Source organism: Cyprinodon variegatus, unplaced genomic scaffold (assembly GCF_000732505.1).
Source record: "Cyprinodon variegatus isolate N-32 unplaced genomic scaffold, C_variegatus-1.0 Scaffold60, whole genome shotgun sequence".
Lineage (NCBI taxonomy): Eukaryota > Metazoa > Chordata > Actinopteri > Cyprinodontiformes > Cyprinodontidae > Cyprinodon > Cyprinodon variegatus.
The window spans coordinates 1,308,383-1,336,210 of record NW_015150513.1 but is presented as its reverse complement, the minus strand read 5'-3'; the positions used below and the strand labels follow the sequence as shown (position 1 = coordinate 1,336,210).

General features: G+C 36.1%; 1 protein-coding gene across 17 annotated transcripts in view; it reads left to right on the top strand.

Moving 5' to 3' along the window:
- The window catches only part of LOC107082735 (adhesion G protein-coupled receptor B2-like), a 341,510-nt gene that overhangs the window by 255,912 nt on the left and 57,770 nt on the right, over positions 1-27,828 (top strand). For 15 of the 17 annotated variants that reach the window (XM_015371552.1, XM_015371567.1, XM_015371564.1 and 12 more), the window contains 7 exons: positions 4,240-4,343; positions 4,687-4,789; positions 5,218-5,368; positions 9,813-9,882; positions 11,677-11,743; positions 21,274-21,359; positions 26,427-26,525. In XM_015371552.1, the coding sequence (XP_015227038.1) occupies positions 4,240-4,343; positions 4,687-4,789; positions 5,218-5,368; positions 9,813-9,882; positions 11,677-11,743; positions 21,274-21,359; positions 26,427-26,525 (680 nt within the window). The remainder of the gene's footprint in view (positions 1-4,239; positions 4,344-4,686; positions 4,790-5,217; positions 5,369-9,812; positions 9,883-11,676; positions 11,744-21,273; positions 21,360-26,426; positions 26,526-27,828) is intronic. The other 2 variants (XM_015371565.1, XM_015371561.1) reach the window with 1 other exon arrangement.

The window sequence follows — 27,828 nt, the reverse complement described above, 5'->3', positions numbered from 1 at the left end:
ATTTAGCTGTTTTCATCAGATTCATAACATTTTCTGTTGTTGAGACTCAAAATTCTCCTCAAAGACTGTGTGATGCGTATGCAAAGAGGCTGCCAGACAATGGATTTAAGAAACTTCCTCTAGAGGCTGTATTAACAAGTGCACTGATGTGAAAGACATGTTGATGAAGTATTGAGGAAAAAACATGTAAAGGAAATGGAGAAGAGAATGGGTGACATACAGAAAGAGAGAGAGAAACTAAGGGTGGTACAGCTGGATGGGTGGGAGAGAAGTGAGGGGAAGTCTCAGGGAGAGGAGATAAGTAGGTTAAACTTCCTGAGCTGAAAATAGCTATCTTCTCCATCAAATGGTAGCTGAACTGCCCAGGGGGAACTGGCCATCTACAGAAGAACCTCGTACCTAGTCACTATGTTTCACAGTATATAGTTTCATTGTATGCTTTTAGGGCATGGCATTTGTGAGACACAAATTAGCCTAAAAATTTCTCGACTGTGTGACTAATTTGGAGGAATTAAATTACTTTTTGTGGGAGACAGTGTTAGATGGTGCACTGAATCTAATTTTAAAAATGCAATTTATGCATTCCAATTGGTGACAAAATTACCTGTACGAGGAGTTCAAAAAGATCTTAAAATAGTTCTTAAAAATTACCCAAGTTCTGCATCTCATATAGGCTAATTTCTTACAAAAGGTAAGGCACAAGTTTCTTTATGGACTTTTTCAGGTATGACCTTTTCAGTCCTTATGGCTTATTCCTTTTTAAGCTATTTCGGATTGGATTAAGAGAGTCTTTGGAGATTTTTCTAATATTCATTTCCATATTTTCTCTGGACTTTGACTGAACCATTCAAACAGATCTAATGTTTTTAATCCACTTGGACTCTCTCAGTATGAGGAGATGCTGTTATACTGGAAGAACAATCTCCTCTATAGTTGTGTTGTACATGCTTTGACAGGATTTCTTTCTAGGTTTGCGCCAAATTTATTTACATTGTTTCCTTGCACACCAGTTTACATGTCTTTGCTGAATAAAGGAATACCCACAGCATCTAGCACTATTTCCACCATGGCAAGTCACATGGAGATTTTTGCAATTGAGCCAAGATTCTCTTCTTTTGTCTCATCCAGTCAGAGCAGCTTGTGCGTTATTGTATTGTCCCCTATTTAGCCTTTCATGTTTGCATACGACAAACAGAATATAATTGATTCCTTTAACTATAGCTTTATTTTAACCAGCCTTCCATGGAGGATAGATTTTATTGAGTGTATAAGTAATAAGCTAATAGCCCAGTTACAGATTCTCCCACCTTGGACATCGATCTTTGCACCTTCTCTGGTGTTACCATGCAACTCTATTGAGACTGTCTGATCAATGCAATCCTTCCCTAAGCTGTTAAGATCGATGGCAATGTCTTTAAAAGCTGTTCTACACTTGAATTCTATGAGATATTCATAGGTTTTAATATTGTTTTGTACCATAGCCTTTTCCTTGGTTTTCTGATTAATGTACAAGAAAACGTCTAGGGCTTTAGAAAGGAGTCGGATTTTAACAGATATTTATCAGAACTAAAACTGATTAAAATATTCACGTACTTTATAAAAAAAAACGTTTTCATTCTTGTCATTCAACATCTGTCTGATCTGCTGTAGTGGATTTTTTTTTTTTTTTAAAACACTTTGACCTTCCTCTCTACGCAGTATCAAATACATTTTTTCTCTGTTGTCTCTCCCTCACCCAGAGAACTTCCCAATTTCCCAGAGCAGATGATTTCATATAACTCCCTCCTCATTTCTTTTGTGGCTTTTTTTTCCTTTAGACTCTTTTGATTATTCTTCACCTCCTTTCTCCCACTTGTGTATTACTGTGTGTATGCCATATTGGTATTCCAACCTATTCCACTTTCCTCTGGAGAAACTGGCTTCCTTTGATAGGCCAGGGAAAATCCACTGAAAGAGAAGCTTTGACTTTCTCTTGCTTTTTCCTTCTCCCTGCTCTCCTCTTTCCTTTCACGTACGTGTCCTTAACTATTCCTGCTGCATCTCTCTGTGAATTTCTTCACTAGTTATTCTTTTCAGGTTGCATTCTAGTTTTTTCTTAAGAAAAGAATGATGCAAGAAAATTCCCTTTCCTTCCATCAGTAATACCTTTCAGTGCAACAGTTCTCATCTTTAAGAAGGCAGAAGCACTTACAATATTCCTGCACAAATTTTACTTATATGATGCTCCGGCTTACGTAATTATATAATTACTTAAATTCACTGTATTAGTTATTTTTGTCTGTTTTCTTAATTGCTGCGCCACATTATGAGGATAAAAGAAAGCGCTTCAGCCATTGCTGTGGGTGTAGGTAAATTGTTTGATTGCAATTTTAAAAACACAATGAAACACAAAGCCCATTATAATCTCAGTAGGATATGGGAAATACACTTGGCTTCATTTGTCTATTTTATTAGTTTATTTCTTTTTATCCTTTCAAAGAAAAAATCTTGATATTGGAAGTGTGCTAAGTAGTACATTCTGAAATGCTTTATTGTGCTGAATTCTTAGTTGTTGTTTTTTTTATTTTTTTTTATCCCAGAACACAAAAAAAAAAAAAATAATTGTGAAATTGTCTTACACAGTCTTACACAGCTCTTCACTGAAAGCCTCTTCATAGACACAAACCATTTTCAATGGGATATGATGCAGAGCTCTAGTACTTAAACAAAACAAAATAAACAAAAGAAAAAAAAACTTGGAGAAGCTAAATGTATGTCATTAGCCAATTCCATTTCATTCACGGTAACCCACTCTTATGTTTCTAATTAAAGGTAATATCCTGTCATTTGCAGGAGCTGTTAAAGGGATTAAAACTGAATTTGTTCAGGAGTCTGTCTGTCCGCTTGTCTGTCCATCCATTTGCCTTTTAGGTAGTTTAGGTTCAAAATCCCTGTGTAGTAAAACCTGTTCTGCATTGCAATCAAAAACACTTCTTACCAATATTCTTAACCTTCTTTTTTGAAATTCTTTTCTGTTATGAGCTAATAAAAAAAAAAACACAAAAAAAAATCATCAAACTCATAAAGTCAGCCATAAGCTCAAGGGTTCAATTTTATATTGCGAGGCACACAAGGCTTAGGTCTGATCGTTAGGTCTAATGCCAGATCTGTCTGCGTCTCTTTTTTTTATGCTTTTGAATCTTGTATCTTCAAATAATCTAAAATTAATTTTTAGAGTTTTATGTGCTTTGTTTAAATTTCCTTGGGTTTTCTGTTCAAAATAATTTTCCTACCTTTTTTGTTTGCTTGTTTTTGTATTACAAAATATTTATTATCAAATTTGTGTTTTAGTAGCCAAGAAACTGTCTCTTTCTAATTTGTCATTTTAAATGCTTTAATGTTGGATTACAATACCTTATATTATAAAAGGGCTCAACCTTTTAATCTTGCCCTTGGTTTCTTTTTTAGTTGGTGTTAAATAAGCGTATCTCACTCAGATGAAATATTGAAAGAAATCCATTGGAAAAAACTATTGGTTTATGCCAAAGATAACATGTTAACAATTCAAAGGTCCATTCATTGGAAATACCATTAAATTTACAGTTGTCTAGCTGTCACTCTTAAGAAAATTTCTATAAGAAGGGTAAAACAGTGTGCAAGCAATAACAATAGGTTTTGAGAATACAGTATTTGGAAGCAAAATCTATTCAGTAGCACAAATGAGATCAGAGGAGTTGGACTGAAGCTTTGGTCAGTTTTGTTGTAAAAAGCAACCATAAGCAGAGCTTTCCACGACATTGGTCAGAAATGACCAATGTTTTAAGCCTTATCTGATCCCATGACAGCATGACAAGTACCTTACCAGGTCCAAGGAAAAGTGAATACTTGCAGTGGTCCAGAGTCCTATGATTTTAAGTTCTCCCAGTCTATCAAAAGCAATGAAACCTCATTTATTGACTTTACTGTCTAAACACTTTTTAGTGAGCAACATGCTGGCCAGACCTAAACCTATAGAGAATATTTTGTTGGGTTTTGATCGTCTTGCTCCTTATCATCAACATAACCAAAAGCTTGGAATGCATCATAAATATGATATGAATATTTGAGTTTAATGTTCTGAATGACTGTGTGGAAAGAAATTAACCTTACAATGATATATTAACTCATTGCGACTGCACTTTTAAAAATGAGCTTTGCCTTTTATCTTTGTTCGAGAACATAAAAAAATTTACTCCCTATCTCTTCTGTCTTGTGTTTTAGGACATGGGTCCTGCCAGCATGCCCTCGGTGCCCCTTATGGTGGGCTGTGGGGTCTCCTGCACCGCTCTCCTCATCCTGCTGCTAATCTATGCTGCCTTCTGGAGGTGACTACATGCAAACATATCTAATAGTGTAAACCTGGTATCTGCAGTTTTACATCCCGTCTGCGTGCAATACTAATTTCCACGCTTCTGCCAGTGCAAATTGAAAATAGCCTAATTTGTGTCTGTCAACTGTAGCGACAAAGAAGGCAATGAGGCTTAATAAAGAACAGAACAGTTTGGTTAGAGGAAGGGGATGAGGTGATTCATTTTCTCCTCTTTTCATTCTATTTTTTTCTCTTAGCTACACTCTGGAGCCAAGATCAAGCTGATGACTAAGCAGTCGATAAGGTCTATAAGGCTCTAAATGTGACTTTCTAAATGTTTATAATCTTCTCCTCCTTAGGTACATCCGGTCAGAGAGATCGATCATCTTGGTCAACTTTTGCTTCTCAATCCTGGCCTCCAATTTGTTGATTCTGCTAGGACAATCTCAAACACTCAACAAGGTGAAGTAAATCCAAGTGCACATATTTAGAACATTGTTTTTGATACTGATTATATTAATGATGGTTGTTATTCTAAAATAAATCTATACTGCATAAAAGAAAAAGTAAAAAAATGCAAGATATAAGGCTATAATGAATGTTTAAAGCAAGCTGTCATGCTTGGCAAGCTGTCTGGCTAAACAAGCCTGCATTGTGTGGCATTCATTATCGATTGCACTGCAAAACCACCTTTACCATTAAAGAACAAAGACATTACGGGATTAGAATGCCTTTTTTGATTAAGCACTATTTTGTTCAACGTTGAAGTCTAACTTGTATTTTCTTTATTTAATCCCCTTATTTGTCCCCTCTGTGTTTCTATTTTGCTTTTTTTAAAGGTATCTTTGCCTGTGCGTTTTAAGTTCTTACTTACCTCTCTATTCATACAGGGGCTTTGTACTGTGACTGCTGCTTTCCTGCACTTCTTCTTCTTGGCATCCTTTTGCTGGGTACTAACTGAGGCGTGGCAGTCCTACTTGGCCGTCATCGGCAAAACAAGGTCGCGCATTATTCGCAAGCGTTTTCTGTGCCTCGGCTGGGGTAAGCACACTCATGCAAACGTTTCACATAAGATCGCCTCAAAACCTTGTTTAAGGTTATGATTTACCATAATGTTTATGCCGTCACTCAAGTTGGAGACAGAAACCAGCTCTGACAGAGTTTTTTAAACTGACTGCCGTATATATGGCAATCTGTTTAAATTGGTAGTCTTCAATTTAAATAACCTAACCTATTTCTAAACATTTCCCTCTGATGTGTCAAAGTTGTGCTTAAAGGTTGATATACTTTGACAGAATTTTTTTTTTAGAATATTTCAGAACTTGTATAGTAATGGAAAAATCTTGCTGCTACCTGGTTAGTAGATGGGCAAAGCCATTTTTTTAAAGAAACAACCTAAATGACCTTGAAAACCCCTTCTTTATCTAAAGCTTTGATCTGACAGCATACTCACAAGCAGATACACGTGTGTTGAAAAGGTTTTAGAGGGTATCCGTTGTTCCCTGGGATGTATTTGCATGTAATTTGTATGTGAATAGAAAGTCATTGCAGCCACTAGAATGTTAATCCAGTGCTTCTCTGATTGTGCTTGATCCAGAGCAATAGAGAAAAAATAAAACAAAATTATTCAAAGGGACAGTGGTAAGAAGTAGTTGAACTTGCAAAAGAGAAAACAAAATTGTTCATTCCTGAAAAAAGGTGCTTATCTATAGAAAAGCTATGTATAAATAAGCCTCTGCTTGCTTGTTTCCACACTACAGAAAAGTAATAAACGTAATTAACTCAATTTCCCTTCAAATAAGTATATTTTCTTGATTTGAGCAGTTTATCGGCCAATTTGCCAATGGAAGAGGGTTACTTTTCAAATAAGATAAAAACAACTCGATAATATGTAATAGTCTTATTTAAGGGCAAAAATACCCATTCAATTGGCAGATTTCTTCATTTATCTCCTCAAATCAAGGGTAAATAAATGGATCTTGAGAAATGTTACCTTATTTTTAGATCAGTTTTTGCTGTGCAATTCGTTTCTTTAGCTAAACAACTAAAGTATCTCTCACCGTAAATTCAACCCATGTACTGATCCAGGTTAAAGCACATTTTCTCTAACTGTCCATTGTTTGTACATATAGACTATAATTTTAACACTTATGATTATCTTTTTTGTATCTGTTTCAAATCATGCTTGAATTAAAACTATAGTCAGTGTTATTTTGTTGCCTGGAATTGCATACAACAGATTTTAGTAGTTTCTAGACATTAATAAGTATGACCAACTTTTGTCAAAATGAATTTTTTATGGAAATGATGAAAATTGTTTATATCACTCTTTTACTGTTTTGTCAGTCTACAACTACAAACTTTAACTGTATATGAGGGACTAGAGTAACATAAATTAGTGCATTGTGTATTTGTATATGGCCAACCCCAGTCAGTTATTTGCCTTAACTGTAATGCTTTGGCGTTTTCTCTATCAACTTTATAATAGAGAAGCACTGATCCGATACCTGGATCAGATATTGACTCTGATATTGACTATTTAGATGGGTCAGGAATCGGAAATCCAATCCTGTGAACATTTATTTCTTTTTGCTGCTTATTTATCCATAAATAACATAAAATGAATTTATATCTATGTTAATTTATAACCATTTTTCTGTTTATACCAAGGCTAAATCTTCCACTCACATGGCAGGATATATAGTTAATCCATTCAACAGTTGACTTGGATCGGTATCGGATAACAGCCAATATGCTGTGCCCTATGGAGGAACAATCCTGTCATAATTAAAAATAAATACAGAAATAAATAAATGCTCCAACAATAAATAAGCTTACAATTAATTTCCCCCCAAAAATACAATAAACAAATAAATGTAGGTAAAAATTAAATTATACGGTGAGACATATACATATATATCTTATAATTAGCTTCTTTGGGGGGAAACAGTTCGGTAGATATCAGCGGCTTATAGCCCAGTTCGGCTTATATATGTAAGCTTCCAGTTTATTCAAGAAATGAATGGTCGCAGCTTATGGTGAGTCTGTAGTCTAAAAAATTTGGTATATATTTTAAGAACAGTAAGGCTACAATGAATGGCTGAAATCAGAGCTCACTGGATACATTAACACTTAAAGTACGCATGAACAGCAAAAGAAAAAACAGCCCAAAGATTGGCATGTTGGACACCAACAGATGAGGGCCGAAAGAAGTTTATCCACTCTACCCTTAAAGCAAGCCTACAGCTGAAATATCCTGCATAAAACCCCAACACTATTTTATATTAATATTTTAAAGTCTTGTAAAAAAGGAAAATTTGACATAAATTAAAGGTTGTGAACAAGATACTAAAACAGTAGTTGAAAGTGGGATATTCCCGCACTCCCTCCTAAAAGCCAACCAGCTCTTAGTTACATAAAATTATTTGGGATTCAAGCTTACGTATAATTTTTTTTCAATAATATAAAAGTCCTTTTATGTTTTAGTAAAAGGCTATTTTATCCATTTATGTATTTATGTTTTTGCTTGTTCTTTTAATTCTTCACAGATTTAAGCCTGTTTATTTATTTAAATATGTTTCTTATAAAATGAGTTAACTTTTGGAATTAGACTGAACTTGTAATGTGAAGAGCTGTTTTTTTTAATTTTTATTTTTTTTCCCCAGTCTCCCTTTCTGAAATAGGATTTGGTACTTGACTAAACCAGGCAGTTTTACAATGCTAAGCAAGGCTACATTATTCAAGAACATACTCTACCCTTAATTCACTACAGACAGCTGCAAGTAACAAAACTTTCTTTTGTAACTCTTAGTGGAATTTTATCCTGCCCCTGAGTCCCACTGCAAATAATTACAGTTTTCTGAATTGAATCCTGATTGAAGAAGTGTTACGTGAGGTGCATTAGAGATAGAGGGCAGCGAGACCGGCTTGTTTAAGAATGGAAATGTAACCGCTTATTATCTTGCAGTGTTGAAATTGTTGCCTGTATTATGCTTAACAATCTTCATTTCCTGCATTCTCATTATATACCATTTGTCAGCTCTATAAGCAATTATTTACCGCTTCATATCCCAAAAGCCATATTTACACTTTCTAATGCCGTTTCCTCATCCACACACATCCAGGGACAAACCGCTTAACACACACCCAGAGTGCACTTTGTGCTATTCAGCTCTACACCACCTATTCCATTCAGCCTACATGTTCCTCCATCATGCCGTCTCCTCAATGTTGTACAACCTGGTGCAACATGGACGTGGAATGTTAGGTGTATAATCAAAAGATATGATAACAACTGCACAACACAGGGAGATGCTTCAAGATAGCTTTGGAAATTACAACACTGCACCATCCCTACAAACACACAAACACAATCTGCTCATTTCACTCAGTATTGATCCAAGCAGTCTAATCTGCCAAGTCACTGATGCCCTTACCTGATAGAGACAGAGAATGTATAGACTTCTCTACAGTCACAGATGGTGAGATACTGACATAGAGAGGGAGAGGGTGTGTGTTGGCTGTAGCGCATTTATCTGATACACTCACACATGCACATTAAACATAGGAAACAGTTGGGCCGAGCAGAGAGGATCAAACGTTGTACCCTCGTTACATCCGTTTTGCAATTTTCCCAGCAAATTATGTGATTGAAATCTGTTGCCAAGGCGACAAGGGAATTTAGGTTATCTGGATTTGGGTCAGAGCCAGATACGTATATGCATAAATGTGTTTGTGTGTTTTCACCATATTATGCAGGTAAATGCAAGATTTATGTTGTTGACTAACTGAGACTCGACACAGGCAGCTTGGTGGACAGGCTTGGCTCTTAACCATCTTATTTGTTAAAGTTAATGTGACTTTTTCTAATTGCTTTTCATTACCAGCCATAATCACAGCTTTGTTAATTACAAGAATCTTTCAGAGCCAAACTCATTATAGGGTGCCGCGATTTTCCTTCTTTTTCACGAAGGCAATCTGCAGCAGTCATGCTTCCTTTTCATTTACAGAGAGAGACAGATATATAGAAAGATAGATAGACAGGCCGATAGATTGCTGCATGATATATTCAACACTTTATCCAGCTAATTAATTCACAATTTTTTTGACCATGCACACATATAATTTAAAACCAATTTTTTAAAACCTCGTAAAATTTTCTTCTGTATTACAGCTGCACGCCACTCTGGAGGATTTATCCCTAAAAGTGAAACTATTTGATAGTGATAAAATGCGATAAAATATCAAGGATTGTACGCCACTTTAGTATTGGTAAACACATTTACATTAATACTGGTATCTTTGAAGGATGTTTCAGTTATGTTTGCATGTGGTACATGCCATTGCAGTGAAGCCTTGCATTTAGGTAGGTAAAGTCTAAGCTGTGCCAACATGTCCATCATCATCAACCGTGCTTCCTTTCATCCCTTGTCTCACCCGTTTGATCTTTTCTCTTTGTGTGTGTGCGCTTGTGTTTTTTCCACAGGTCTTCCAGCCCTTGTTGTTGCCGTGTCAGTGGGTTTCACCAGAGCCAGAGGTTATGGCACAGCTAGCTAGTGAGTTCCTTCTTGCACTTGCACTTTAATCACCACTCAATTTGGAGCCCATCACTTAATAACAGCAGCTTCTTTTCATTTGCTCTTAAATTGGTCTGTGGTCTATTAGTATTTACTGGGCTTGCTCTGGGAGTTCCACTGTTTCCTTGATGTTTGCAAGCCAAATAATCTTTTGAAAAGTACTACTCCGAGGTGATAATCAGTCTGCTGGGTTTCACCAGTGTCTGCTATTGAAAATAAATCTAATTTAATGTGATATTTTTATATATACACAGTTGCTATTTTTCCTCAATCGACTTGCTTTACATAACAGCTCTAAAGTTATTTTGGTGTAGAGGACAATATACTTTCAAGGCAATTAAGAGTAGGCATCATTAGGACACTTAAGAAATTCAAGTTTTAAGTGTCTCTCTGTACTTTGCAGTATTTATGACTAAATTATTACATTTTAGAGAGTAAAGCATCCCTGAGTGCTGTTTTAAGAGAATTTACCCCCAAAAAGATGAAAATTGTGCAGTAAAAAACAAATATGCATTCAAAGCGATGTGTTTATTGTCATTCACATGCAAAATGTAAAGCTTTATGATTGCAATTAAGCATCACCTCCCTCCATCACCTATATGACAGCTGTTTCCTTAAACGGCCTGCCATAGTTCTTTCGTATTAGGTGGAGTCCTGCTTTCCAGTTTTTATAAGTCATGGTCCTGCCTAAAGTAGCCAGACATCTTTAGTTTTTTTTTTTTACTCATTATAAAAGTAATTATGTTAATGTGTCTAAACAGCCTTATTTTTTTCTTATTTGTTAAAAAGAAATTTAGTAGCCCTGTTATGACTACCAGACCAGTAGCAAATGGCATACGTTGGTGGTGGAAAAGAGCTGCAGTTCTGTGTGCCTCAGCCTGTCATTCCTATGCTTGCAAAGCAGTGGATCTCTCTCTCTAATACTGTATTATATTTGCTTTAATAAAAGGAAGAGGTCACAGTGATTCATCTGAACAAAATGTTAAAAAAAAAACTTTATGACAGTTCCAACTTTGTATTGAATGTTAATTCAAATAAAGTTCATGGTTATATGTGACGAAAATCATGCTGAACATTGTTTCAAAATAACAACCTTTCTATCTGAAATATCTTTCAAACAGAAAGTAATAAGGCCTGCTCTGATAGTAAAGCTAGAACACAGTTAGCAGGCATTTGCTCTTAAATGATAAAATACTTTCTAACTGATTCTACAGATAGTTTCTGCTTTTTCTTAGGAAGGTTTATTGGTGTCATTAGTTAACAGAAGTCTTTATAAAACCAGGGAACCATACAGATAACTTTAAATACAGCAACCTTGGGTTGATATTATGTTGGGATTCTTTTGTTTAGTGGTATGCCTGACCCTTATATGTAGATGTATAAGTAATAGCTACAAGTAAAAGACATCTGTGTGACTCATTCTTCGCAATGTCTCTAAATTCCACTTAGATGTAAACATGATACTGAGTAACATGACTGGTGGAAAGTGATTACTTACCAAGTAGTCACACAGTTTGTTTTGGATTGCTTCTGATTAAATTGAACTTAATCAAATTCTTGTCTATTGTTTTCTCATTAACATATCTTTATTTGATGAAAATTAACCTGCAGTAAATAAAGTTTTGGTTATATTCTTTTTTTTATGCTAGTGAATTGTCCACTATTTTGACACCTAAAACAATTATATTTAATTAAAGTAGATTTGCTGTTTAAAGTTTAATAATTTTTTTGTTCTAATTCTAATTTGTTTTTTCTTTTCTTGTTTTTCTAAAGCTGCTGGTTGTCTTTGGAGGGTGGCCTGCTTTATGCCTTCGTTGGTCCTGCTGCTGTTATTGTTCTGGTGAGTTTGTCCATTGTCACATGCTTTATTTCAGCTTGATCCTAACTGTCCCTAGGATTGTTTGCCTTAAAGCCTTATCTTTGCACATTTTAATGGACAAAATCAGCATGACAGACCTTGAAACTTTAGTTTTGGTGATGATGTTGATTTGGCACCTTGTATGATCCTTAAATTTTCCAATCTATATTGTCTACTGATTTAAATCTAATATCAGCTATTTGTAATATATTACCTTCTTAATGATATATATATATATATATAATTTAATTTTTTTGTATCCTTAAATCGACGAATTTAGAAAAAGTGAGATATATGAGAAGATTTGATTTAAATTTATACTGAGACCCGTGGACCTTTAATTCATGTTATGGAGATTTTGAAATGCCTAAAGATTTGGTCAAGTTATTACAAAAGTGAAAACAGTATTTCATAGGAGCTAAGTTCATCATGATGTACATTTTCTAGAAAAATATTACAGTATGATTTGCATGCACAACTTATGTGAATAACATTATTCAGTGTTTGTTGATATTTGATATAATATATTTTTTAATATGGCCATATTTGTAGTAGAAACACAAACGCAATTCACAAAAACTAGAAGGAAGTAAAATAACTAATAAAAAATTATATATATATATATATATATATATATATATATATATATATATATATATATATATATATATATATATATATATATATATATATATTCAAGCTATGCAGACCAATAAGTACAGTAAACCTCCAAGACAGGTAGGAACAGGTCTATAGACCCCAATATCCATGAGCAAACGGGTACAAGCCTCCTATTGGATAAATGAATGGGCAATTATGATTTAGATTGCAGCAAGTTATTTACTGGTGCAATGGTCTGCTTCTCATTTGTTACATGCCTGTGTCAAACAACAAATCCTATGGTAGTGGAAAAGATGTCAGTCTGTTTCAGAAGTGTCAAATCCTTGAGATACATCAAGCAGAAAAAAATATCTAAGTAGAAACTTCCAAAATTAGGTAATGGAACTGTCAATTGCATTATTAAAAACTGGGAGAATAGTGGAGGATCCATCGGGTTTGAGGAAAAAAGGTTGCCCTATAAAGTATTCTAGAACGATTGTGATCAGCAAGCACTTAAATGTTTTGGTGAAATCGAATTGAGGAAAACAAGGGTAGAATCCTGAGAAAGGCTTAATATTGAAAGTAAGAGCTCTTCTACAAGCACAATGCAAAGGGACCTTAAGGGGTTGGGACTCAACAGCAGTGTAGCATTAAAAAAACCTCTAATCATGAGGCTAAATGGAAAAATAAAGGCCTCCATTTGCTAAGGAGCATACAGGTTGGACTCTGCAGCAATGGAAGAAGGTCACATGGTCTGATGAGTCCAGATTTACGCTGTTCCTGAGTGATGGGTGCATTAGTGTAAGAAGCTTGTACAATAGGCCTGATACCTATTGTACAAGCCTACGTATAGGGACAGTGCTACTGTATGATTTGGGGTTTCTGTAGTTGGTTGAGATTAAGTTCAGCAACAGTATGACTGCTGATTACCTAAATATACTGATCTGAGCAGGAACTGAATGCTGCTTCTCGCTTGTTAAATTCTAGTTCTGGGTGTACAGAACTACATTACATGCATACATTGACAACAAATTAGTTATGTATTTAAGTGCTGACCCATTCAATGATTTATATACCAACAGAAGGATTTTAAAGTCTATTTTCTGAGCTACAGGCAGAGGTGTCAAAATTATTAATGTTTCTTACTCAAGTAGAAATCCTACTGTTTAAAAACACTTTTGTAGAAGTTAGAGAATCAAATAAAGCTTTTTACTCAGGTAAAAGTGTAAAAGTAAAATTTTTAAAACTACTTAAAGTATAAAAGCAAAAGTAATGCAGTAAAAAGACGTCAAGGACTGAACTACCCTTCCTCATAATTAAATTTCTTATTTTATAACTTTTATAACTAACTAACTCTTGAAAAACTGTTTATTTTGGTAACAACAATTTGGCACAGTGACCAAGTCCAATACCAACAGACCATAACAAAAATGAAGCTTAAATGAAAAAACTAACAAGCCTATTTTGAAAATGTAAGGAGTAGAAAGGAGAGATAATTTCAAATAAATGTAAGGAGAATTATAAATTTGTCTAAACATGATTACTCCATTGAAGTATAGATTGCCAAAATTTATAATTAAGTAAGGTAACAAAGTATTTGTACTATGTTACTTTAAACCTCTAGCTACAGGGAGCCAGTGTAAGAACTTTAGATTGGCTGATGTGTTCTACTTTTTTAGTTCTAGTGAGAACAAGGGCAGCAGAGTTTTGGATCAGCTGCAGGTTTCTGATGGACTATATTTTTGTCAAACTTATAAGGACACAGTTTTGTCCTTATAACTGTGTACTCACATTTATCTTGAGAAGACACAGTCTTCTCAAGATAAATGCTCAAATTAGGTTTGCTAGTTCTCGCTTGGACACCCTGGAAATGTTCTCTGGGTGATGAGGCTGATTTAGTAACTGCCTTTATGTGCCTCGGACGGTTCAGGTCTGAGTCCATCATGATACCGAGATTTCAGCCATAATCAGTGGTTTCTAGCTGTAGTAACTGAAGCTGTTATCTGGATCTCTCCACCTTTGGTCTGAAGTTTATTACCTCAGTTTTTTTTTTTCAAGTCAGAAAAGGGGAAAATTAAGTCACATCTTCATACTGATCTGTTCTAAGCATCTAGCCATTGTTCTAAGCATGAGTTCATAGTAGCCCGGTGACATTGTCATGTCCCTAGGTGATGGCATCAGCTTGAATTGTGAAAGAGGGTTTCAGGGAGCAGGATTCTCACACATTAATCAGACATGGCAGAGTCTAGACCTTAACTTCATTGAGACTCTTTGGGATGTGCTTAAGAAGGTTTTGTGCAATGATCAAGTGCAAGATCTTAGTGAAATTTTAACGCAAACTGGGTGAAAATAAATCTTGTGACATTGCAGAGGATTATGAAGACAAATTATATGACCTCTTTTTTGGTCTTGATGGTGACTTTTCCTTTGGCCAGGCAGTGAACTTTGAGTAAGTCTGCTTAGATGGTTCAAGTGTGGTTCAAGGGTGAAATTGGGACTTCATGTCATTTATGTGACTGGAGCGTGTTTGGCTGTGTGGGATGTGTTCATCTACTTCACGAACTGTGATTAGTCTATTCTACTTTATACATGGTATTGTGTGAATATTTCATAAAAGTCACCTAGAATAAGTTACATTTGATTGAATTCACTGTGATTAGAAGCAAAGTTAAACTGTAATATTATGTGATCAGAATCTTATAATAAAAATGTAACCTTAAGCCACATTGACAGACAACTTTCCTTTAATCAAACCAAGATCTCAAGTAGCAAATAGCAATTAAAATTTGGGAAAGATGGGACCTCTTGCACCCCTTTCTCTGTGTTGGGAAAGTGGCACTTAGGAATTTAGAGTGCATGGTGACTATATTCATATGAGGAACACATAGCATCCCTTTCCGCAGTGAACAGTGCAGGGCAGGTTACTTAAGTTACTTACATTTAGTATTGTTCCAACAAAACAATTTCACATCCTATTTTTAAGAAGTATCATTAAATGTATTAAGTATACTGTGTAAATTGATTATGGGAATCAAACATTAAAACATTTTAAGCAAGGCTCCTACACGGATAAAACTTAAGCTACACTGACGTTATATGTTAAAAAAGCTACCTCCTGATTTCCATTAATGCTTGACAGCTGGGAACATTAACACGTACTGTATGAAAGTTGTCTTATTCACATTTCACTGTCAACTGGACATGTGTGCATACGTGTTAATGTTCCTTTAAGGGGGCAAATTTCACACTGATATGCACTGAGTTATAAATGTCAGCCCTGAAACACATAAATATATTGTATACCAAGAGGTTTTGGCAATTTCTTACATTTCTGCAGTGAATTGCAGCCCTTTAAACTCTGCCTCTAATGTGTACTTTAGGAGCATGAGTCACTGTACTATATGCATCCAAGATTGGACCTTGCTCTCCACCATAAATTTAGAAGGAAAATTGTAGCAATGAATATTGAATGTTGTTTTTACCAAGTTCAGTGATGGACATATTTATGCACACCTACCTAAACCCAGTTCTAGAGCAAAATGGAGTGCCATAATTGTTTCTCAGTGGGGTATAAATTGTCTGTTTTTGTATGTAGCTGTGATAATTTCTACTAAATGAATCCCGGGGTGGAGACTCCTACCATTAAGCTTAATACTTGTGCTTACAATGTGTTACATTTTAGGATGGTAATTGTTGCCACTACTTATGATGCTGTTGGTTGACACAGACGCTGTCACTCTTGTTGTAGTGCACATGTCAGAAAATGAAATATGGCTCAGATTCATATGTGTCCTGACAGGATATGGATGCTTCTATCAAAGTTTCTGACAGGAGAGTCTGGTAGGGGGTTTATAAGGATGAACACAAGTTCATGGCTGCAAATATTCATATTAAATCATATTAAGGCTTGAAAGGAAACTATTACGTTACCTTTCTTCCCATTCCTTGTCTTCTTTGAAATTATATCAGATTGTGATTGAAGACAACTACCTTATCTTATTATGACATGTTCCTAACCACTGAATTGAATCAACAATTGGCAAGGCAAGACACGTTTATTAAAAAAAAGCGCATTTCAGTACACTGCAAGTACACTGCAGTAAGACAAACCTAAATGTTAAAAAGAGAATAACTAAAATAAGATTATATTAAAGGATTATATTGAAGGAAGGAAGGAAGGAAGGAAGGAAGGAAGGAAGGAAGGAAGGAAGGAAGGAAGGAAGGAAGGAAGGAAGGAAGGAACATAACTAATGATTAACCTTTATGTGGCACATTCAAAGGTCATTAATCTGCCATGAAATGCAGACAGATGGACCCAGTATTCAAGGAGAGACAGTCAGTAGGAATGTTCAAAACGTTTATTAAATAAATAAAACAAAACAAAAGCAGAGCTGTGGCTCGGGGACACTGCAGGCGGGGGGGCTAGGCACCGCCCAATCTCAGACACTCTAGGAGAAACACAGGTAAGTGACCACGATCAACTGATAGAAGATTATCTGTGTTGGTCACTTACCTGATTTAACAGTCCAGACCACGAATGTCCCCAGTGCTGCAGTCCCAGAGGTGATGCTGGAAGCCGATCCTGGTGAGGGATCCAGAACAGACAGGAACAGACGGAACAGGCAGAATCCAGATCAGGCAGGATCCATACTTCCAGGCATCCACAGGCTCCCAGGAGGGTTCAGAGTCTGACTGGGACCAGAAGCATAACCGGGTGGTCACGCACAGGAACAGACAGGATCAGGTGCAGACAGGCAGGCTCAGTGGAAGAGGGTAGCCGAGACAGGACGTGGAACCGGAACTTGAAGCAGGACTTTAAACTGGTCTCCTCCCTGAAGCCAGGCTTACTTTGATAAAAACTGAACCTCCCCCCATAATGAGCCAAAACCCAGAGGACTCTGTGGGGGAGGAACAGTGGACGATCAGGAGACGAGACAAACAAAAAAACCCTCGTTCCACTGGCAGCTAGGATCCAGGACATGAACCAAATAAAACTGAACAGAAAGACTGACAGAAAGACAAGCAATGATCTGGCACTGAATGCTCAGGCTGAACTGAATATAAACCAGAGGATACAGGTGAGGGGAATAAATTATAATTGAGGCAGGGAAGGAAGAGGGCAGGTGAGAGGAATTACTAATTAGGGAGGAGCAAACAGGACAGATCATGACATAATCAAATATATTTCATCTGTTTTTATAGCAATTTATGGTTTCAGTAGTTTTACAGTATTCTTAAAGTCTATCCCATATTAGCTTAGCATAAAAACAAAATTTTTTTACACTGCAAAAAATCTAAATCTATATAAGTAATTTTTTTCTTAAAATTAGTGCATTTGTTATTGAATTGAGGAGATAAAAGAGAAATTTTGCCATTGGAACAAGACAATTTAGATTGAAAATAAGAAAAACACAACTGTATTGTTTTATTTCAAGTGGATATTATCTAATTATCTTATTTTAAGAGTAAAAATACTAATTTCGTTGGCAAATTATCTCATTTACCTACTCAGATCAAGGGTAAATAAACTTAATTTAAGAAATTTTTACTTATTTCTAGATCGTTTTACCAATGTAATATACTGGTATACTGACAACAAGTCTGTAACGTAGTTTGTTGCTAAGTCATTCAATGGTATATAGGCCAACATAATATGTTAAAATTTATTATGTGGGAGACTGGGAGCCAGTGTAAGGAGTTTAGAACTGGGGTGATGTGCTCCAATTTCTTAGTTTTGATGAGGACCCACACAGCAGAACTCTGGATCAGATACAGCTGTCCAATTAAATTTTTAGGCAGATCTGTGAAGACACCGGTTCAATAATCAGTTATACTAGATATAAACTCATGGATAAGTTGTTCAAGGTTCTGCTTGGAGATCAGTCCATTAATCCTGGAGATGTTCTTGAGTTAATAGAGGCCGACTTAGTTACTGTCTCTATGTCCATCTGAAGGTTCAAGTCTGAGTCCATCACCACAGCCAGATTCCAGGCCTGATTGTTAAATTTTAGCTGCAATAGCTAAATCTGTATTCTTATTTTTGAGATCTCTTCTTTAGTCCATAAATTATGTAAACTGTGTCTTAATTCAGTTGGGTAAAATGTGGGCATATTGAGTTTATGTCATCTACATACATTGCAATCTATAGTTGTGTATTGCCTGCATATTTAACATGTTGTTATTAAGATCTGAGTCAGGTGCAACATGTAGATACATGGAGGTATCATAGAGAAGTGATGTGAAGATCCTGATTTGAAGGAGATTTATTAGGAGTTGGTGGAGCTCCTGCAGTCCTTAGAAGATGTTGTTCTAGTAGCAGGCCTGGGCCATAGGGGGCGCTTATTGTGTGAAACATTTACTACGAAGAAGAAATGAAAAAAAGCGCCCTTCTGGTTAAACCCTTGCTGTGCACTAGAAGAGTTGATTTTTATTTCTTGGTGAATTGTTTTCAGTTGTTCTCCACTGCTGTCATCACAATGTCGAAGCATGTTCCAAATCGCAGCTGCAACGTGGCGCCCAGCCCCGTGGTATTGTCACTAGGGCCTCTGCTCTAACAAACAGCTGTAATGAGAGTGGGGCTTTAGGCATAGAAACACAGCGACCTTCCCGCTGGACTCTTCTCTAATTAATGAACCTGGCCTTGAGCAAATAGCAGAGCAGGATGATGCTGACTCACAGAGATGGTGCCAGACATGACCAGCATGACAAAACTCACTCCCTCAATGTGATGCTTCAAATCTTGTTGTTAGCCGTGAGTGGAGAAATTTTCAGTAAGCAGCAATGGTTCCTCAAATAAACTGCAGAGGAAAATAAAACTTTTACAATGCTTCAAAAAGTACTCATAGACCTTATAATTAACCACAATCATCACTTTGTAGTACATCAGAAAAAGGTTTGGAATTTGTATGATAGAAGAACATTTTTACTATTATTAAAATGTAAAGTTTATAGAAATGAGTACTTAGTGTGCAAAAGAAATGATAATTATGACTCATATTTGCTCGGGCCATGTTTGCTTTGATTTTCTTAAATAAAATCCAGTGCAACAAATTGCCTTTAGTGACCCCTTAAGTAGTAATTATCATTTTAATATGAAAAACTCACACGGAAGGAAAAAGAAAATTAGAAGAATTTTATTGATACAATTAATTCAAGACTTTGGCGCTCAGGTCTCGGCAGGACACGTTAGCGCTGAGTTGGAGTTGGTTCAGTCCATAGACTGCTGGTTGGCGACATGGTAAGCTTTAGCTCTATGGAGAGATCCAGTTGACTACGTGAGCTGATACAAGTATGATCTAGCTTCTGCCCCTTTGTGACATCTTTTGGAAATGAAATATGAATTTTCATTTCCAAAAGGATAACACCCCTCTCTATTTTTTGGTTACTCCTACCATAATCCCTGACCTCCCGCCTTACTGTAACAAAAGTCTGGTTAACCTCTAACCTCCTAAATTTAAACAAAACAGAGATGTTAGAAACCAAATCAGTTTTATCCAAGAGTGACTGTTTTTGTCTCTCAATTGACAGTTCAATTCTCTCTCCCTCTCCTCAGGTCTAGGGTCTGGGTGTCATCCTTCATTGCACTTTCTCATTCACCTCCAACATTAATAATAGTTTCACCTACAAAACATTTATTGTCTCCGTTCCTCTCATTCCCTGCAAATGCAACTCTCTTCCTCTTGGCCTTCATCAGAAATCCATCCATAAGCTTCATTTGGTCCAGAATTCAGTGGCTCATTGAATTACCAAAAGCCTCTCACTTCATCACATCACTCCAGTCTTACAGGAGCTTCACTGCCTCCCTGTTACTTCAGAATTTAGTTAAAACTCCTCCTGTTCACATTTAAGGTCAGCCATAATCTTGCTCCCCCGTATGTCTCAGATCCCCCTCAGATTATCACTCCCTCACGAATCCTTGAATCTTCTTCTCCCATCCACCTTATTGAGCCTCATTCCACCTCATCGCCATGGCTTTTTCCTGCTCTGCTCCTAAACTCTAGAATTGACCCCCTCCTGATATCTGCAATAGTGGTACTTTACCTCTGTTTATATCAAGGCTAAAAAACTAATTTGAACTTTATTGTTCATAATGTTTGTTTTACAGAGTCCTTGGGTGTTTTGAAAGGCGCTTTAAATACAATGTATTATTATTATTAATATTATTATGTTCAGTACCACCATGGATATTATTTTCTATCTCAGCCAGAACCTATTTTTCTGAGCAAATAAAAAAATGAGAAAAAAATACAGACAATGACTTCAAAATACAAATAAGAATAATGATACTCAAGTAAGTAAAGGGATCGGTGTCCCATTTTCAAACACATAAAAAAAATTTTTGTTAATTTTTGGACATAGCCATCTAAAATTTTCTTTTATTTAGAAAAGATCATGAATTTTCTTTTTTTTAAGAGATGATTTTAATTCCCTTAAAGCCATCCTTTATTTAGCTCTTTAAAGTTGATCTTAATATACATATATATGTTCCAAAGTGAAAAATATAAAAGCTTTTAAATGATTTGCTCATATATTGTTTATTTATTTCATTTTTCCACCACTCTGTTCGATTCATCTATTCATGTTTTTATTTGTTATTTTGTTGTAGTTTGTGTCTTTTATTTTATTCATTTATTCATTCATTAATTTGGTCCTAACTTGTGTATGTATTGTACATTTGGTTGACATATTTATTCATTTTATTGTGTTTTGTTGTATAAATCTATTTATTTCCATATTTTTACAACTGTTTTAACCTGGCAAATGGTGCTGCTACATGGAAGCTTTTACTTTCCCAGTTACGATATGTCAAAAGTCTTTTACCCAGACAGTGGTATGTTTACCATGAATTAAACAGAGCAACCACCTTAGTTTCTGTGGCTAATATGCTATTGTCTTCTCTCTACATCTAACAGGTAAACATGCTGATTGGGATTGTGGTGTTCAACAAACTCATGTCTCGTGATGGCATCTCAGACAAATCTAAAAAGCAGCGAGCAGGGTAAGTTAACTTAAATAGTACACATGCACACCTCCTATCTTGTTCCTTTACACATATTTTTGCTTTAAAACCAACAGCAGATTTTCCATATTAGGCAAATTTCGCCTTCTGTCAGAAAACATTTTCCTGGCAAATAACTCAAACGCTTCCAAGGATCTCTCCACATACGCTTCTACTTGTACACCTGTGCCTCCGTTTACAAAAATCAGAAAATATTATCTAATTTGGCAAGGAGATGACGAGACATCTGTTATGTGCTGTTGCTCTCTGAAATGCATCTCGGCATCACCTCCACAAACGGTAACCATCTAGTTCTCTCAGTGGGGTGAAGCAGATGAGCATGGAAGAGATAAAAAAATCACAGGCAGTTGGCAATCTAATCTACAAGAGTAAATAAAATGGAGAGACCTAAAAAGCATGAATGCATATAATATATTTACACGTGTGATATGCATGCAAATTTGTTAGCAGGCATTCATCATCTCTTCCAATTCTGAGTGGAAACCTCATTGGCTTTCACATATAAAAACCCATGTTTTAATTTTCACATCTATTGATTCCATTGACTTCTTTTTTCTTTGTTTCTCTGTCTCATTGCATTTTCCTCAATGTGCATTGATTGCTCAAATTGAAATTGATAGTTTGTTTATAACTGTACAGGCTGGCTCTCTGGGGGGCTGATTAGCTTTTGCTACCAGGGGATGTGAACGAGATTAAAATCTTATTTTCTTTTTTTTGTGGTAATATTTCTGTAAATGCCATAAGAACGCAAATACAGGTTAAGCTGTTTCTTGATCTTTGAAATGTTCATAGCTTCTTCTTATTCTTCAACATATTTCCAGCCAGTTTATTTCAAGCAGCATATTCATACGGTTTGTACTATTTCACTATTTGTTGTGGACAACCATACTGACCACATCTGCAATGCTGAAACTAAAATACATCAACATACTTGTTTCTATAAGTGCAGCAAAATATGGTTCTTTTATATGGATAAAACAGAAAAAAAGCATTCAAGAACATTATTGTGTATGGTTAGGGGCCGGTTTGACTTCTGGATTTGTTTCATTTCATCAAAAATAGTTTGTTGATCCCAGAAGAAGTTAAATCCTGTTTTTTTTTTTCTTTCAATGGGTTGTTGTATGTGTTAATAGCTGAAGGCAAGAAGGATATTCTTTTGTGGTTTATGTTACACTGGATCTGAAGAGGCCTTTGATTGAAGATCGTTTAACAGCCTTCTAAAGAGGATGCTCAGGGTTGTCCATAAAATTCTTCATTCTATGAAGAATTCTTTATAGTGATATCATTTCCATTTTTTGTTAGCAATTGCAATATCATAGGAGTTGAGGAAAAAGACAAGGAAATCAGAGACACAGTGCTGAACAATGAAGTCTTAATTTTAGAAACACATATACAAAATCTCAGGCAATAATTTTTCATTCGTGTTCATTTGTTTTTATTTGAAATGTATTTAAAATCTGTCGGAAAAACTAAAAACTGGTGTTTTGTGATCTAGCTTCATTTGTCAATGTCAAGCTTAGTAGATCTGGGGGTAAACAAAGTGTCAGATATCATCATCCTGCAGCTTTTGTATGCATCTCTGCTCCAACAAACCTGAAACAAAGTACCTCCTGGGCATGTTAGTAAGTTTAGCAGAAGCCTGGCATTAACCATTCATTTGTTTCAGATGTGCTCAAGAAGGGATGCATGTAAAAGCAGCAGGATGGTGGCACTGGAGGACAACATTGACCAACATTGCCTACACCCAGTCTTTATTAAGCTCTCCAGTTAAAGTTCACAATGAGGGGACCTCAAACCTAAAGGGGGTTGGTTTTCTTTCATAAACTGGATATTGTCTGAGCTTACTGACGCAGGTTTGGCCCAAGCGTACAGTACCTTTCAGACCATTACAGTCTCACTCCCAATTCGTCAAAAAAGTAAGCTTGGTCAAGTCCCCTGCACATCAGATACCGACATGATAGGGATACCCCTTTTGTCAATAACTGACATGCCTGGTTCATTGAAGGCTGTCGCAGGAACTTTCCATACCCTTCTGAGAAACCAAAGATGTGACGAGTTGGGAGGGGGAATGTGTTGTCTCTGCAGGTGCCACCAGCTCTAGCATAATGTGTAGCAAATCAAACACTGACCACCAAGTCTAAATGGCTAATATCAACCAAAAGGAAAGTTACCATTAACCGAGCTCTTGTTGAAGGAAGACCCCATTCTGAATGACCTTTTCATTTCCCAAGATTTTGTGACTTCAAGCCCCTGTCACACATTGATGATCTAGACCAGCATCTGCCTGACATACAAAAAATCTGGAAAAACCCCTGGCATACATTGGATAAGTTATGGGTATGTTTTGTATAAGTTATGAGCATAAGAAGTATGTGATGGCAATCTGAGACATACGGGAGAGCAAGTATGTTGGCATATGCTCTTACATGGGGCATAAGTTATAGGTAAGTTATTTGATCGTTGACATAAGTTAAGTGTAAGTTACTCATAAGGCTTGGTGTCTAGCTTATCCAAAACCTATGAGTAACTTGTGCATAACTTATAAGTAACTATTCAAGAACTTATCTCCATTGCATATCAACATATTCACGTGCTCCAGATGACCGCTGAACGTGTTTCTAATGTAAAGCTACTGTACAATAGCATATTCGCAGCATTTTAGTATAAAAGGGGTTGACAGGAGGAAACCGTCCGTTCTCTTCCAGACTTCAACCCCATCGTAGGGTGAGTGAGAAGGTGAGTGAGAAGTATCATGCCTGCGTTCACGGCCATATGCACCAGGTTCACTTCCAAGCAGACATGACGCTGAATCAGCTGCGACTGCAAACATTCTTTCTTTTCTTTTCTTTTTTTTTCGGGGGGGTAAACAGCAGCTAGGTTAACATCGTGACCAAAGGAATCTTTTTATGCAGACCGGGCGCCTCCAGTCACATAGTTGCCCCCTCAGGACACTGGCTTGTGCATCATTTCATGGGCGTTACGCTGCCGTGCATTATGCATAAGATTGTCTGCCATTGGACATATGCTCTGGTTTCGTTATAAATACACTATGTATATGCCCAAAATTGAAAGAAATGCACATAAAGTTCAGCGTATGTCAGTGTTTTAGGAGATTCTGGAATGTCAGTCATATGGTGTCTAAATTGGCAAGGTGTGACAGGGCCCTAAATGAATATAGTACAAGTTGCAGAGATTTTGCAGAAGTTTGCAATGTGTAGTGATAATTTGAAAGAACACTAGTCTTGTGCATGCCATTTAAAAAAGGAACAAAGGATCAGGTGCTGCGATTTAATGTCTTTTGTTTATTGAAGTTACTCTGATATTTAAATTAACTGTGGGTGACTTATCATTCGAAGATATGATAATTTTGCCCTTTTTTTATCACGCTATACAATAGCTTTTTTTCTTCCTGTTGCGTGGAGTTTGTGATAAGATTTAAGGTACACTTGTGGCTGGTCTTTTGAGATACATCATCAAAAATAGTCAACATTTTTCTCTCGCTAATTCATAGGATGGCATAGGATACTAAACAAAGTAAGCAGCCAGGTGAACAAGAGCCTGCTGTATTACACACCAATGCGCTCACCCAGAGAATCTCACCTGAAATAGTCTCTCATGAACTGCTTAATGGAGCCTATAGAGCCAACTGTGGAAAACATGGAAAATTACCTATTTCAAAAACACTATTTAAGGGAAAAAATAAAACTATATGTGTAACCTTTAAACTTGCAAAATTACAGTTAACTCAGTTTTCAAAAGCAAGTTTTCAAAACCTCTCCCTCCAAACTCATGGTTTTTGTCATGTTCACATACATTTTTGCAAAAATAGAAGGGTTCTTCTTTGAGGGCACTTTTATCCAAGCAATTGTATGTATAAAACTAAGAAACGTGTAATAGTGTTTGAATTTAAACTTATAATTACATAAAAAAATCACATTCAGAAAAAATACAAACCAGATTTTAAAATAACACCTTTAATGCCTTGTTGATTAAAAATCTAAATAATTTATTTAATTTATCATCCTCATAAAGCAAAGGGTTCTGTTAAGATTATTACAATAACTTACTGAGAAATCAGAATTTTTTTTAAGGTTTTGGATTTTAGGCTTAAATGTGTGGAATGAAAGGTTATTTGCATTTATATCAACAGATGAAAATGGCTCCTGAACGTGTATGTCATGAACTGCAGGGCTATCAAAGAACCTTTCCATTTATTGGCGACCTGTCCAGGGTGTACCCCGCCTCTCGCCCGTAGACAGCTGGAGATAGGCGCCAGCACCCCTCGCGACCCCACTTGGGATTAAGCGTGTCAGAAAATATATATACATATATATATATATATATACATATCTCAAACTTACATAAACACAAAGCATCACAAACATACATAAGGGCATAATGTACATATTTATGAAGCCATGGGGTATTTATTGTTGATGCCAAGGTAATGATCTGTGATACTGTGCTAATGTAGCATAGCTTGAACAGAGCTATTCTCCACAATGTTCATCCACAATACAGGCAAATGTGTGAGCCTCCTTTTCGCCATTTGGAAGTACACAGCTAGAACAGTCAATTTTCTCTCTCATAAACCCTCAGTCGCTGCACAGATAATACACAGACCTGCATGTAGAGTATAAATTTGAACCACAGGGCTAGTGCACTTCATGTCTGTGTCACTGTGATGTGGTAATTCACATGACTGAATGCAGTGTGTGTCTCTCACATTCTCAATACTTGCTTTAATTTATTTAGTCTTTGTATCCTGACTGTATTACATTGCTGCTACGTTTTTAAGATCTGGTTTTAATTTAACTTTCTTTTGTTCTTTTCTCGTCCCCCCCCTCCCACATTTTTTTTCTTTTTTCACACTCACTCTCTTTGTTCGTTTTCTCCTTTTTTTTCCTTTATCTAATTATTTTCCTCTTATTTTCCCATGACTTTCACCTGTCATGTTCCCTGTTGCTTGTTTTTCAACATTCCTTCCCTCCACCCCTCCCTGTTTCCCTTTCACATGTGATGTGTGTGCATGTATATGTCCTAAAGTGTCCCAGCGGAGGCGCGTAGCCGACTGCTACTGAAGTGCTCCAAGTGTGGCGTGATCTCGAGTACCGCTATGTCCAGCTCGACGGCCAGAAGCGCTATGTTAGTTCATGTTCATCTCTGTGTCTATTTCTATTCTTACCTTGTTTTTCGCTTAATTTCCATTATCTGCTCCAACTCTACACCCACCACCACCACCATCACTTCCACCCTTCACTCTTTAATCTCTGGCTGTCGGTAATGATGCAGAACAGCTTTCAGACTTGTCTGGGAAGCAAAAGCAGTTTAATGAAAAGGAAAGCACCTGCCCCACAAGTCAATGATGTTTAATGAGAGTATGTTTTGATGCTAAGTGAGCTCTCCTTCGAGGGTACTAAGAAATATGACCTATGTCAAACTTTATTTATGAATCCTTCGTAGGGTTCCTTTAAACATATTTATAAAGCAACAAGGGTACAGCTTAAAACAGAACAAAACACTTCCAATAACACAAAAAGCACTACAGCTGATTCCCCCATAATAATGCCTCTTAAACATCTATTCACTTTGACTCGTTGAATAATTAATCACAGACTTGGCCAATTATGACAATAGTCATCAACAATCAAAAATTTTTTTCAAGGCTTTGATCTCCCAATACAAATGAATTTATTATATGAAAAGTAAAGGTCAAAAGTTATCACTATGCATAAGAGAGCAATATTATAAATACATGTAAAACTAATTTTAAAAATGTTTGTTTTTTAACTTTGTTTGGTGTCAAACATTAGTAACCAGCTTTTTTAAAGAATGTGTTATTGATTCTCCCTTAAAGAATTTGGGCCCTCTGCAAAATCAGAGGTAAAACCTTTCTTTAGATATCAGTAACGTTTGGAAATCCAGCATGCTTTATAACGTACAACGAATACAATCTTATAGACCAGAAAACCAACCACCACAACCATCCCTACACTAAAAGTCTCAGGTTAAAGGGCCTGAAAAGAAGATGCATGCCTCCCGTGTATTAAATGTTAAAAAAAGAAAATAAAAATCATACATTATCTTTATTTAAATTCTTAACTCTGTGCCACTGTTGGTTAATCAAATAGAATCCAGACAAAATGCATTAAAGTTTGGGTTTTTGGGATATCAAATGTGAAAGATTCATAGGGATTTGTAAGGATTTGTAAAGAGCTTTGAGTTGACATGTGTTCTGAATTGATGCTATATAAATGAACTGAATTGAATTGATTTAAATAATTTTGCAAGGTGACGTTATTTAAAACATGACTGTAATGCAAGGATCAGTGTTCTAACCGGGATTACCGACCAATCAATGTCAATTCTCTTTTACATAATTTTCTTTTCATCACATAGTTTCTTTCCCAACTCTATTTGTACAATATAATATAAATAGGAGAATCAG